Below are 14677 nucleotides of genomic sequence, written 5' to 3' on the forward strand. Positions count from 1 at the left end.
CACACAAAATTAAAGTACAAATTGAAAACAGGAAATCCTTTTACCTATTTAGATTGGCCCTCCAAATAAATTTTCTTTTTCTTTTTCTTTTTTTTTTTTTTTTTTTGAGACGGAGTCTCACTTTGTCGCCCAGGCTGGAGTGCAGTGGCCAGATCTCAGCTCACTGCAAGCTCCGCCTCCCGGGTTTATGCCATTCTCCTGCCTCAGCCTCCTAAAAATACAAAAAAAAAAAAAAAAAAATTAACCAAGTGTGGAGGCACGCGCCTATAATCCCAGCTACTTGACTGGCTGAGGCAGGAGAATCTCTTGAACCTGGAAGGTAGAGGTTGCCATGAGCCAAGATCAAGCCACTGCACTCCAGCCTGGGCAACAGAGCAAGACTCTGTCTCAAAAAAAAAAAAAAAAAAAAAGAGCCGGGCGCGGTGGCTCAAGCCTGTAATCCCAGCACTTTGGGATGCCGAGGTCAGGAGATCGAGACCATCCTGGCTAATGTGGTGAAACCCCGTCTCTACTAAAAAATACAAAAAACTAGCCGGGCGAGGTGGCGGGCGCCTGTAGTCCCAGCTACTCGGGAGGCTGAGGCAACAGAATCGCTGGAACCCGGCAGGTGGAGGTTGCAGTGAGCCGAGATCACACCACTGTACTCCAGCCTGGGCAACAGAGCAAGACTCTGTCTCAAAAAAAAAGTTAGGTATCATGAAGAAGTTTGCTAGAAACAACATTTTAAGGAATCCCAGCTTTCGACAGGATCAAGGAAATGCCATGTGCGGCTGATTTCTGGAAGGCGCAGAGGGCGGGTGAGCTCAGAGTCCCACAGCACCTGCCTCCTGCTTCCCCCTGCAGGCTCCTGAGTGGGGCTGTTCTCACTCCCCGTCCTGGTCTTGGCCTGAACCCTGCAGCAGGCAGGTGAAGCTCCTTGTCTCGGAGGGGCCCCACCACGTCACCTGCTGGAGTTGGCTCCACAGTCTGAATGGGTATTGGCAGGAACCAGTGTCACCAGAGCACAGGGGACGCCCCGGCACCTCCCCCCACAGCCATGTATATGGGCACCGGCAGTGTGAGACAGGCTCTATGCCTGAAAGCAGCTGAGAGCCAGTGAAGTGACTGTCAGCTTGCTCCCTGCAGGATGAGGCCCCTTCCCAGAGGTGGACAGGTGAGGACATGCACTGAGGCAGCTGCAGGTGACCCCTGGGCCACCGGTGCTGGGGCAGAGTAACTGTTGTGAAGTGGACTAGAGAAGCATCTAGAAACAGCCGCAGGCAGAGCAGGTCCTGCTAAGCCCCCTGGCTGGGCAGCTGTCACATGTTGAGTAATGATGATATGTTTGTCACAGCTGACCATTCTGTACTACTTAACGACTGCAGCCACATCATTGTGAACCAGATTAGTGATCTTAGGGAAAAAATGCAGATAGACCAGTCTTGCCTAAACCTTTGCAATCAGGACTGATCTTTTTAATCTTTTAAAATGTTTTTAGAGACTGGATCTCCTGTGTTGCCCAGGCTGGAGTGCAGCGATTCTTCACAGGCAGGATCATACCCACTGCAGCCCCGACCTTCTGTGCTCAAGTAATCCTCCCACCTCAGTCTCCCAAGTAGCTGGAACTTCAGGTGCACGACACCATGCCCAGCTAATAACTCAGTGTTTAGGTGGGAAGGACGGTCTTCCCAAAAAGAAACAAATGGAGTATGTTAGGTATAATCAAAGCCAAACCAAAAGTCCCCATTCTTCTCTTCTCACTCTACTTTCTTCTCTAAATTGCCAAGAAATTGACAAACTTCTACTGAGTCCTCTCCGTGGATATGTGCGTGCATGCACACACGGTCTAACATACAAATGTGTGTGTGCACACGGTCTCTCATACAAACGCATGTGCGCATAGTCTCACATACAAACACATGTGTACACAGTCTCACAAATGCGTGTGTGCAGTCTCACAAATGCGTGCACACAGTCTCACATACAAACGCATGTGCACACACACATACAAATGCACATGCACAGTCTCGCACACAAACGCGTGTGCACACACACAGTCTTACATACAAATGCATGTGCACACACACACACAGTCTTGCCGCAGGGAGTGCTGGGATTACAGGCGTGAGCCACCACACCCAAACGAGGAGACATCTCTTTAGCCAGATTTGGGCCTGGAGACACAGGAACTGAAGAAGGCAGAAAGTGTCTGGCACTCAGCAGGGGCTCCTCTACTGGATGGGTGGATGGATTTATGAATGGGTAGGTAGGTGGATGAATGACTGGATGATTGGGTGGATGGGTGAGTGAAAGGATGGATAGGTGGGTGGGATAAGTGGTTGGATAAATGGATGGATATGTGGGAGAATGAGTAGATGGATGTATGGATGGATGAATGGATAGATGGATGAATGGATGGGTGGATGCATGGATAGATGAATGGATGGATGAATGGGTGGGTGGGTGGATGGGTGGATGGATAGATGGATGGGTGGGTTGGTGGATGAGTGAGTGGATAATTGGATGCATGGGTGGAGAGAATAGATGGATAGGTGGATGGGTGGGTGAATGGATGGATAGATAAGTGGGATAAGTGGTTGGATGGATAGATGGATGGATGGATGCATGCACGGATGGATGGATGGATGGATGCATGGACGGATGGATGGATGGATGGATAGATGGATGGATAGATGGATGGATGGATGGATGGATGGATGGATGGATGGATAGGTGAGTGTGTGGGTAGGTGGATGGATGGATGGATGGACGGATGGATGGATGGATGGATAGATGGATGGATGGATGGATGGATGGACGGATGGATGGATAGGTGAGTGTGTGGGTAGGTGGATGGATGGATGGATGGATGGATAGATGGATGGATGGATGGATGGATGGATGGATGGATGGATGGATGGATAGGTGAGTGTGTGGGTAGGTGGATGGATGGATGTATGGGTGGGTGGGTGAATGGATGAATGGGTGGGTAGATGGGTAGATGGATGCATGGTTGGGTGGGTGGGTGGATGGATGAGTGGATGGACACATGGATGGGTGGGTGGGTGGATGGATGGATGGATACGTTAATAGATGGATGGGTCGGTGGGTGTATGAATGGATGGATGGATGGGTGGGTGGGTAGATGGATAGATGGATGGGTGAGTGGGTGAATAGATGAATGGGTGGGTGGATGGGTAAATGGATGGATGGTTGGGTGGGTGGGCAGATGGATGGGTGGATTGATACATGGATGGGTGGGTGGGTGAATGGATGAATGGGTGGGTTGATGGATGGTAGATGGATGGATGGGTGGGTGGGTGGGTAGATGGATGGCTGGGTGGGATAAGTGGTTGGATGGCTGGATGGATGGATAGACGGATGGATGAATAGATAGGTGGGTGGACAGATGGGTGGGTGGATGGTAGATGGATGGATGGGTGGGTGCGTAGATGGGTAGGTAGATGGATGGATGGATGGGTGGGTGAATGGATGGTAGACGGATGGATGGGTGGGTAGATGGATGGATGGGTAGATGGATGAATAGATAGGTGGGTGGACGGATGAGTGGGTGGATGGTAGATGGATGGATGGGTGGGTGGGTAGAGGGGTAGGTAGATGGATGGATGGATGGGTGGGTGAATGGATGGTAGACGGATGGATGGGTGGGTAGATGGATGGATGGGTGGGTGGGTAGATGGATGGATGGGTAGATGGATCGGTGGGTGGGATAAGTGGTTGGATGGATGGATGGATGGATGGATGAATATACAGGTGGGTAGATGGATGGGTGGGTGGATGGTGGATGGATGAGTGGGTGGATGAATGGATGAGTGGGTGGATGGATGGATGGATGGATGGATAGATGGATGGATGAATATACAGGTGGGTAGATGGATGGGTGGGTGGATGGTGGATGGATGAGTGGGTGGATGAATGGATGGGTGGGTGGGTAGATGGATGGATGGATGGATGGATGGGTGAGTGGGTGAATGGATGGGTAGAAGGATGGGTGGTTGGATGGATGGATAGGTAGGTGGGTGGATGCATGGAGGAACAGATGAATGACTCACTGAAACACTCAGTCATAAAGCCAGTGTCCCTTGCCTTTCTTAGGAAGTCAGCCCGGGTGTGTCTGTGTCCAACAGGCCCAGCCTCCACCTCAGTCAGGAGACACTGCTGCCTTTATCTGGAGAAGTCTGTGGCCATCTTTGCTGCCCACCACAGAGCCACACAGAAATGCCAGCTGCTTTGCTAAACTGTGGCGTTGTTCTCACAATGGTGCCAGCAAAGTGGGTTCCCAGAGCGTCCGCAGCTGAGATGAGGTCCTGCTCTGTGCAGTGGCCTCCAACCAGGCCCCACTCACAAGAGGGGCTTCTGCACGCCTTCGGGCCTTCCTGAGAAGGCTGTGGCCAGAGCCCTCCCACGGACCCCAAGCATACACCCAGAACCCGGCCTGCAACCAGGCCACGGCCTCCACGTCCCGGACTCACCTTCGGGCCTGCCCAGCTCCGCACGGAGCCTGTTCCCCATCTCGATGAGCTGCTCCTTCTCCAGGCAGAGGCTGAGGATTTTTCTGGCTGCCTCCTTCAGCTTCCTCTGGAGTTGGTGCATAGATAAGGTCTGAGGGGCGCGTGCCACCGGCCGGAGGTGCAGGAAAAGTTCCCCCTCGTCCTCGGCTTCCACAGGCTCTCCCTTGGCGAGGCCCTGTAACAGAACTCACAGGTAGACACCCCTGCGAGGCTGCTCTCATGGGAGGACGCCGGGGTGCCTGCCCACGGAGCCTCTTCACCTGCTCTCCCAGGGTGGGCACTGCTGGGCGCCACCACTGGGTGACGTCCTTCCAAAAGAAAGACAAAAAGGGTCGCTGCTCCCAATGCTTCAGTGGGTTCCTTCTCTTCCACAAATAGAATAAAGGCCCACACATCTCCCAGGCCAGGGTGGCCCCCGGGCCCTCTGCCTCCTCCCCGCCATCCCTGCCTTCTGGTCACATATGCCTTTGTGTCTTCCAGGTGAACACAGTGAGAATCTCAGGACATCCAACCAGCACAGCAGCTCCCCAGGGAGAGCAGAGAGAAGGCTATGGCCTCTAGCCGTGCCCAGGACCCAGGAGGACACCTCCCGCTGGCGTGGCTTGGCTCTCCTCCACGCCTCGGGGTCCCTCCTTTCTCTACCTGCCAAATGGACACCCCACAACCACCCTGCAGGCTGGCTGTGGCTTCCCTCCTGAAGCAGGTGCAGGGGGAGCACAAAGGCCGTGGAGAGGGAGAGGCTGACACAGGGGCAGTGGAGCTGGCTGGGCTCCCCCTCAGCACCCCAGGCCTGGGCCAACCCTAGATTTGAACCCCTGGGAATCATTGTGTTGTCCTTGCTCAGCCTAGCCCGGACTTGCGGCCTACACCATGCCAGTGCTACAGAGTGCAATCCCAACACAAAGGGATGCCTGGACGAAAAATGGGGGCACAGGAAAAACCAGTGGTGTCCAGGCCCTGGTGAGACGGAAGCCGACGACCTACTTCTCCCGTGCCGCTCCTGGCCCCTGTGAGGAGCCAAGCTGCACCTTGTCCTGGCCACACGATCTCTGAGTCCCTGGAACAGGCCAGCACACCCTGTCCCCACCAGCTTCCTGGTATGCCTCTCCAGGGCTGGCAGGTGCTGCTGCCTTCCTGGTGCTGCTGTTCTTCGGATGGCCTGGGGCGCATCCACTGTATGCAGTGCCTCTGGGCATGTGCCACAGGTTCATGTGGGATGCTCGGGGGCCGCGGGGATGACACAGCAAAGGGGAGAGATGTCTGCCTTCCTCTTGGACAGAGAAAGTTCTTCGGTGCCGCAGGCCCCCGGCTGAGGCCAGGTGCAGGGCAGCCCCCACAGAGGCTCGCCACAGGCCTGAGCCCGAGTCCAGACTCGCTTCCTCCAGTGAGCGGGCCTCGTGCCTGCTCCGTGAGCACCCTTGGCAAGTGTGGCGCAGAGGCTCACTCGTGGCCCCGGGAGGATGGGCAGGAATGGGCTCTCGGGCCTAGGAGAGGCCAAGGCAGGTCTGGAGGAAGGGAGGTCTTGTGCTGGTAAAACAGGTTGCAGATGGCACAGCGCTGGGGCTGGGGGAGAGCAGCCAGGCAGGGGAGACGAGGAGTCTGGGTCTAAAGCCCTGGGTCCTCTACAGGAGCACACTGGGTTATTTTGTTACTTTAACTGAGGAAAGAACAATCCTGAAAACAGATTTTGCAAACCTCAAAACACTTAGAGATTTAAGAGACAATTCCCTCTCCCCGCAAAGACGCCCCGATGTTGCCCCAGGCCCTTGCGGCTGGTGCCAGGCTTGAGGGGCACTGAGGGGCCTTCTTGCTGTTGGCCCCACAGGCACAGGAAGGAGGGCACAGATTGCAGGGCCCACGTCCTAGTCAGGTGATTCTGCCACAGTGACCTGGGGGGCAGGGAATGAACGATTCTACCTCTCTTGGATCCAGTTTCTGGTAAAATGTTATTTGGTAAAAGTTTATTTTGATGATTCTCTAAAATCTTTCCACAAAATAAGATTTCTACAGCCTGAGACATATTCAGGAACGTCTTCACCACTGTGTGCTCCAGGGGCTGCCCACCCCTCTGCCCCCACGCCTGGGACTGCCCCAGAACCCCCCTGGTGAGGGGGAGATGTCTCCATGTATCTGGACAATTAGGAGGAAATTAGAAGGACACTAGAAGGAAACTTTGGTCTGCTGAAATGTCTTCACGTCTTGAGGACATGTGTGAGTGACACAGAGAAGTCCTTCTCAGAGGCTGAGGCCTGGAGCTGGTATAGTGGGTTCCATCAGGCTGGGCCCGTGCTCACCACCCGACACTCCAACGCTTCTCGGCAGAGCCGGCGCCAATGCCATGGCCAACACTGCCCCCCAGTGGACCCAGGGACACAACACATCCTCCAACTCAGCCCTGGCGGCCAGTGCCTGGGGGGAAGTTTGTGTTTTAAGGACTAGAGGCAGTTGATGTGGGTGGTGCAGTCACGGAAGGGCAAAGCTAGGCTGTGCGGCTCAGCCCAGTGGGGCCTGCCTGGGAGCAGAGCGCCCCACTGTTGTCCACAGGCTCTCCCTCTGCCACAGGAGAAGCGGGAACATGTGCTCTGCACACACCTGGCCTCGGCTTTGCAGGCCTGGCTCCTTGGCTGGGGCCGGGGAAGGAACCAGCTTTTGTCAGGGGTGCTGGAGGACACTCCCTGGGCACTTGGGCGCTTCCTCACCGGCCCTGCACAGGCTTCCTGCACTACAGGAGGTAGGCTGGAGACACCGTGCTGCGTCACACCTCAGTACTTGGGTGGATGCACACAATATGTGACCTGGTCCATTGCCCGTGTGCAAATGTCACCAGCCATCCAGATAATGCCCTGCTGTCTCTCCTGGGCAGGGTCCCACGGTCCCACGTGGCGTTTCTACAGATAATACCCTGACACTGTCTCTCCTGTGCAGGGATCACGGTCCCACATGGCGTTTCTACGGATGATGCCCTGACGCCGTCTCTCCTGTGCAGGGTCCAGGGTCCCACATGACGTTTCTACGGATGATGCCCTGACGCCGTCTCTCCTGTGCAGGGACGACGGTCCCACGTGGCGTTTCTACACTGTCTCTCCTGTGCAGGGTCCAGGGTCCCACCTGGCATTTCTATGTGGGGTCTCCCAGGTCTCCTAACTGGAGTGGCTCCCCAGCTTCCATGTTTGGGCACCCACCAAGCGTGCATAAGTCCCTCTGTTTGGGCCTGCCTGAGGTTTCTTCGTGCTTAAGCTCAGGTTCTGCATCTTTGGCAGGGACCCCGAGAGTGAGTCTGTGCCGTCTCAGTGTGGCCCGCCCGGAGGCAGGTGCACCCACTACTGGCAATGGGAGCTCTGATCACTCGGCTCAGCTGGGGTCCAACAGGCTGCTCCACTGGAAAGCCAGCATTACCCTTGAAAATAAGAAGTCACATGTGGGAGATGCTGCTTCGCGTCTGTCTGATGGGAATCCCTCTGGCTCAGTACCCATCTGTGATCGCCCAGCGTACCATTCCTGTCGCGTTCCTTGGCTGGCACTCTTGCGTGAAGGAGCGCCCTGTTCCCCTGACTGATCTGTCCATTGCTATCAGCCTGGACCCATTATTTCCTGGTTGACTCAATGGATTATGATCTTCACCATCACTGCCTATTGGCCTAGATCTCGTCAGTGGGGGCCCCTTTCTGCTGGTTCCTGTGCCCTCCGAACCTGCCTCCATGCTGGAGCCCCAGCTCCTGTGAGCACAGCAGGAACCATGGAACCAGTGCCTGGAACTGTGGAACTGGCACCTGCTGTGGCCGAGTCCAGGCTGCGGGCCCTCTCAGGACAGAGCTGGGATCAGATGCACACGCAGCTCTACCCACTTCTCTCTATACCCAACATAACGGACACATTGATCCTCTACCTGAGGGCCCTGCCCCCTTCTCCGTCTGGGCTCCTTTCCCGGCGGCGGCAAGCAGCAACAACCTGGGCCCGCCCTCGTCTCCAGGAGCGCAGCCACGTTGCTTGGCAGAAGACAGAGCCATGGTGGGCCTCGCCTGGGTGGAGAGCCCGGCCACAGGATGCTCAGACCCAGGAGGACCCTGGAGCCCGACTGTCCCCTCCATGCACATAGACACAGAGCCCGGAGTGTTTGCCCCGCCTGTGCCTTAGCTCCAATAACTGGGATTGGGCTGCAGGTGGCTTCAGCTCCCACTCTGTCTGCTACAGGATTTAATTCCTCAATTTAAAATTCTGCTTATTTGGGCCAGGCACGGTAATCCCACCACTTTGGGAGGCTGAGGCAGGCAGATCACTTGAAACCAGGAATTTGAGACCAGCCTGGTCAACATGGTGAAACCCTGTCTCTACTGAAAATACAAAAATTGGCTGGGCGTGGTACACCTGTAATCCCAGCTACTTGGGGGCCTGAGGCAGGAGAATTGCTTGAACCCAGGAGGAGGAGGTTACGGTGAGCCAAGATAGCACCAGTGCACTCCAGACTGGGCAACAGTGTGAGACTGTCTCAAAAAAAAAGAAAAAGAAAAAATGCTGTTTATTTGTATAAATTCTTGCTCCTTCATTCTAAACAAGTGGGAAGACAGCGAACTACGCAAGGGCTGCCAGTGAGAGCTCCTGGGGCCCCTCACTGCCCAAGGAGGCGCCCACCCGTGTCCGGGAACACACGGCGTTCAGGTGGGTGGGACACGTGTGGGGGTGCAGACATGCTTACCCCCATGGTGCTGCTAGCTGGCCCAGGGGCCACAGCCCCCACCGGGCAGGAGCCACCCTGGAGTGGCTGGACTGGGAGCCCAGGAGGGCTAGGGTGCTGGGGACCCCTGAGGACAGCACCTCCGTACCAAAGCTACAGGGGCAGGTGCAGCTCAGTATCTTACCAACCAGCTCAGCGCTTCCTGTGCACACTGGCTGGGCACCTGCTGGGGCCTCAGGCTCCCTCCGCCTTCCCATCGCTGCTCTGTCGTCCCCCTGAGGCAACCTCATGGTCTTGCCCATCCCATGCCAAAGCAGCTCTGGCCTGCTCCTCACTGTCCAGGAGCCTGAGACAGCCACGGCCCCATCTTCCTCAGTCCACTCTATTCCAGTCCGAGTCCCTGGGGTCCTGCTCCCTAAGCATGGTGCCCTGGGGATCCACGCTGTCTTCCACTTTGTGCCTTCTAGACATCGTCTACCGTCCGTGAACCCTTCTGTGGATTCACAGGTCACACAGGTCATAGGTTGCTACAGTTACCCCAATTACCAACAGTCTGGGGTAGGAAGTCAGGGAGGCTGGCAGTCTGTCCTTCACAGCCTTTCCCTCTGGCCTTAGGTAGGAAGAAGGGAGCCCTGCTGGTCGGCTCTGCCAAGCTGCAGAATCACGACCTGGGGTCATCTCCACAGCTCAGAGCTGTGGCTCAAACCCAGCCATGGAGTTGGGGGTCACTCCCTCGGGGCCAAGGCCCTGACCAGGACCAGGATAGGAGAGCCGTGGCATGGAGCAGCTGCGTGGCTCTGAACGCAGCAGTGAGGGCCGTGTGGCCCCCTCCCCACGCAGGGAGGGCCCACCGCTAGGCGTGGGGCAGGCAGGACTGTGCACACAGACGCCCCCTCAGCAGGCCATCAAGGCCCTGCATTAAAGTAAACATGAGCCACCTTCAGTGTGTGAGTTTCCAACACAAGATGCTGTTAGCTGAAGGGAGGGCTGGGATGGGCCCGGGCCTGCCCCCACCAACAGGGCGTCAAGGTGAAGGACCAGGAAAAGAGGAGGCAAGCGGAGGAAGGCGGCGGAGGAAGGCGGAGGAAGAAGGCGGAGGAAGAAGGGGGAGAAGGGTAGAGCAGGGCCCACTTCCAGGCACAGCCTTCACTGCAGCTCTCGTCCCACCTGAGCTCCCAGGGCATACAGGCAGCAACGCTAGCAGAGCACAGGCAAGGGCAGTTTCTGTGGCAGGAGCCTCGACAGGCGGGTGGCAGGATGAGCTGGCGGGCACCCACCTCTCTCCCTAGGGTCACGGCGTCCGAGGCTGGGGGCCGCTTCTTGCCTGAAGGCTCTCCTCCCCCGTGGTGGGCTGTCCTGAGATGCTTCCCCAGCTCAGCCACCTGTTTCCGCAGCTCCAAAACCTCCAGGTGTACCTGGTCCACCTCACGGGGAAGCTCACGCTGGAAAGCGGCCGGCTCCAGGGGTTCCCGCAGCACCTAGGAGCCATTTCAAAGGCAGTGTAAGTAGTCAAGGCAGCGGCTGGGCTGGAGCAGGCCCCTGGGGCACTGCCGGGAAGCGCTGTGAGTGCGGGGAAAGAGCAGGGGAGCCCGAGACCAGGGCCTCCTCCCCAGCTGGATGCAACTGCCCTCTGCCCTCTGCCCCCCACCGCAGCCACTGCTCCTCCTGCCCCACACAGCTGGCCCCGGGGGCTCCTGGTACCCTGCTCTGGACTCCCAGGCTGGTGGGGAGAATCCGTGCATGGACAGAGGCAGAGCGCCTCGAAACCCCTTCCTGAGCCCTCCTTCCAAGGAGAAACAAAAGCCTCCAGAATTGCAAGTAACCAGTAGGAGGTGTAGATTTTTCTCTTCTGCTAATCAAAGGGGGCAGAAATGGGGAGGCCAGAGGGAGGCAGGCCAGGAGGTCGGAGGGCTGAGGCTATTGAAAGGTAGGTGGATAGGCTAGGTGCGGAGGCTCAGGGCTGTAATCCCAGCACTTTGGGAGGCCACGGCGGGCAGATCACGAGGTCAGAAGATTGAGACCATCCTGGCTAACACGGTGAAACCCCATCTCTACTAAAAAAATACAAAAAATTAGCCAGGTGTGGTGGCGGGCGCCTGTAGTCCCAGCTACTCGGGAGGCTGAGGCAGGAGAATGGTGTGAACCCGGGAGGCGGAGCTTGCAGTGAGCCAAGATCGCGCCACTGCACTCCAGCCTGGATGACACAGCGAGACTCCATCTCAAAAAAAAAAAAAAAAAAAAAAAAGAAAGGCAGGTGGAGGCCAACAGGAGACCCGAGTGAATGGGGGGCTGGGAGAGGGAAGTCGCAGGCCACAGAGTACCTCTAGGAGGCAACAGGCTGGCCATGAGACCCACCCTGGGGGCCCTGGGCTGGCCTCCAGCTCTGGCTGCCTCTCACTGACCGCACCACTCCCGGGGAGAGGAAGGAAGAAGAGCAGAGCAGGTGAGAAAGACGAATGCCTCCCTGCACCAGAGCCTTCCCGCCTCATTCCCAGTAACATAAAGTATTACTTTCCCCTATGCCAGGGACTCCTACAGTGAATTCCTTATGAATATTTCATTTTTGAATTTGCTACCTACACACAAATAAAGGTTATTATTTAATTTACAGACACTGCTAAGTAAAAACCCAACCAAACAATATTACTTCAAGGTGAACATTTTCCCCAGGATAATCAAATCATCTATGATTAACCAAGGTAAAATTAAAAGCTTGTATTTATTTGTATTTATTTACTTATTTTATTCAGACGGTATCTTACTTTGTTGCCTCGGCTGGTCTCAAACTCCTGGACTCAAGCGATCTTCTGCATCAGCCTCCCAGAGTGTTGGGATTACACCTGTGAGTCACCACATCCAGCCCGTTTTTATTTTTAGAGACAGGGTCTTGCTCTGTTGCCCAGGCTGGGGCGCAGTGGCGCGATCGTGGCTCACTGCAGCCTCGACCATCTGGGCTCAAGCAATCCTCAGCCTCCTGAGTAGCTGCGATTACAGACGCACCACCATTCTTGGCTAATTATTTCAGTTTTTAGTACAGATGGGGTCTTGCTGTGTTGCCCAGGCTGGTTTCAAACTACCGAGCTCAAATAATCCTCCCACCTCACTCTCCCAAAGTGTGGGGATTACAGGCATGAGCCACCGTGCCCAGTCTTGTTTAGTTTTTGTAGGGACAAGGTCTCCCTATGTTACCCAGGCTGTTCTCAAACTCCTGGGCTCAAGTGATGTTCCCGTCTCAGCCTCCCAAAGCGTTGCGACTACAGGTGTGTACCACCATGCCCAGCCTAAAAGCTTTTTAAATGTTTATTTCTTATCTGTAGGATTTGTGTGGGAAATGGGGGAAACAGCAACTGCAAAGTGTCAGAGATCTGGAGCCCCGTCATGGGTACATGGATCTTCAACCGCCGCAACTGGAACCCCTCATGTGTACACGGATCTTCAACCGCCTCGACTGGGGCCTGTCACGTGTACACGGATCTTCAACCCCCCTGACTGGAGCCCCTCACGTGTACACGGATCTTCCTCGACTGTGGCCCCTCACGTGTACATGGATCTTCAACCCCCACGCCCCCGACTGGAGCCCCTCACGGGTACACAGATCTTCAACAGAAATGGAAAAGTAGCCAAGTTCCTCTTCACTGCAACAACAAAGATGCACTTCCAATCAAGGTGAGACGTTAGGCATCAGCAGCAAATGAGAGGTCTGAGGGGTGATGCACATGTTAATTAGCCTCATTTAGCCATTCCACAGTGTGGACATGTTTCAGAACATCATGTCACACACCACAGAGATATCCAATTTATATTTGTCATTTTCTTTTTTTTTTTTTTTGAGATGGAGTCTTGCTCTGTCGCCCAGGCTGGAGTGCAGTGGCACAATCTCAGCTCACCGCAACCTCCGCCTCCCGGGTTCAAGTGATTGATTGCCCTGCCTCAGCCTCCTGAGTAGCTGGGATTACAGGCGCGCACCACCACACCTGGCTAATATTTTGTATTTTAGTAGACATGGGGTTTCACCATGTTGGTCAAGACGGTCTCAATCTCCTGACCTGGTGATCTGCACACCTCGGCCTCCCAAGGTGCTGGGATTATAGGCGTGAGCCACCTCACCCAGCCATATTTGTCAATCAATCCATCAAACATCTTAGGAAGATTTAAAAAAAAGGCATCCAATTTCTGAAGCACTGCCTGCTCCCTCAGCAGACGGGAAATCTGGAATACTTTGTTTCTAGAGAGATGTTCTGCATTAGGGAAGAAGCAGAGGCTGCAGGGAAGGTGTGATTTACGTATTTACAATGTGAGAGGACATGTGGAAGTTCCCTCGTTATGTCGCCTCACAAGGAATAAAGGCAACGGGATGAGGACAGCACGACTCAGAAGCACAAGCAACGGGAGACATGAACAATGGGACTGGATCAAAACTGGAGACATTCGGTGTCCTTCAAAGGACACCATCAAGAAAGTGAAAAGACAGGCCGGGTGCAGTGGCTTATACCTGTAATGCCAGCACTTTGGGAGGCGGAGGTGGGAAGATCACCTGAGGTCAGGAGTTTGAGACCAGCCTGGTGAAACCCCCTTTCTACTAAAAATACAAAAATTAGCTGGCCATGGTGGCTCACGCCTGTAATCCCAGCTACTTGGGAGGCTGAGGCAGGATAATTGCTTGAACCCGGGAGGCAGAGGTTGCAGTCAGCGGAGATCACGTCACTGCACTCCAGCCTGGGTGACAGAGTGAGACTCTGTCTCAAAAAAAAAAAAAAAAAAAGAAAGTGAAAACACAAACCACAGAATGGGAAAAAAATGTAGCAAATCATAAATCTAATAAGGGACTTGTATCTGGAATATAAAAATAATTCTTACAACTCAAATAAAAAGATAACCCAATTAAAACTGGGCAAGGGATCTACACGGACATTTCTCCAAAGAAGACAAATGCCGACCAAGACACACGTGAAATGCTGCTCGACATCAGGAGTCATCTGGAAAATGCAAATCAAAACCACAATGAGGCCCCACTTCACTCCCACCAGGATGACTAGCATCACAGCCAGAAAACAGCTAGTGTTGGTGGGGATGGGGAACCGGAACCCTCACACAGTGCTGGTGGAGGTAAAATGGTGCGGCTGCTGGGGAAAACAGTGCGGTGGCTCCTCGAGGGTTAAACACAGGGTGACCGTCGGGGAAAACAGCATGGCAGCTCCTCAACGGGTAAACACAGGGTGACTGTCGGGGAAAACAGTGCAGCGGCTCCTCGAGAGGTAAACACAGGGTGACCGTCTGACAGAGCAATTCCACTCCCAGGTGTACACCCAGGAGAACTGAACTTTGCATAAGTCCACACAGGAACGTTCACAGCAGCGTCATGCACAATCCAAACAGCGGAAGCAACCCAGATGTTGAGTGCATGAGTGATACACGAAGTGTGATCCATCCGTACAACGGGACACGCCAGCCACGGGAAGAACGGCGCCCTGACAAACGCAGAGCTGACCCTGAG

General features: G+C 54.9%; 1 protein-coding gene across 13 annotated transcripts in view; it reads right to left on the reverse strand.

Annotated features, from left to right (window-relative positions):
- Positions 1 to 14677, reverse strand: part of CCDC57 (coiled-coil domain containing 57) — a 110655-nt gene that overhangs the window by 37104 nt on the left and 58874 nt on the right. For all 13 annotated transcript variants that reach the window (XM_037993422.2, XM_037993419.2, XM_037993418.2 and 10 more), the window contains 2 exons: positions 10461 to 10661; positions 4473 to 4686 (listed from right to left, as the gene is read on the reverse strand). In XM_037993422.2, coding sequence (XP_037849350.2) covers positions 4473 to 4686; positions 10461 to 10661 — 415 coding nt within the window. The remainder of the gene's footprint in view (positions 1 to 4472; positions 4687 to 10460; positions 10662 to 14677) is intronic.

This window comes from Chlorocebus sabaeus, chromosome 16 (assembly GCF_047675955.1).
Source record: "Chlorocebus sabaeus isolate Y175 chromosome 16, mChlSab1.0.hap1, whole genome shotgun sequence".
In the NCBI taxonomy this organism is placed as follows: Eukaryota; Metazoa; Chordata; class Mammalia; order Primates; family Cercopithecidae; genus Chlorocebus; species Chlorocebus sabaeus.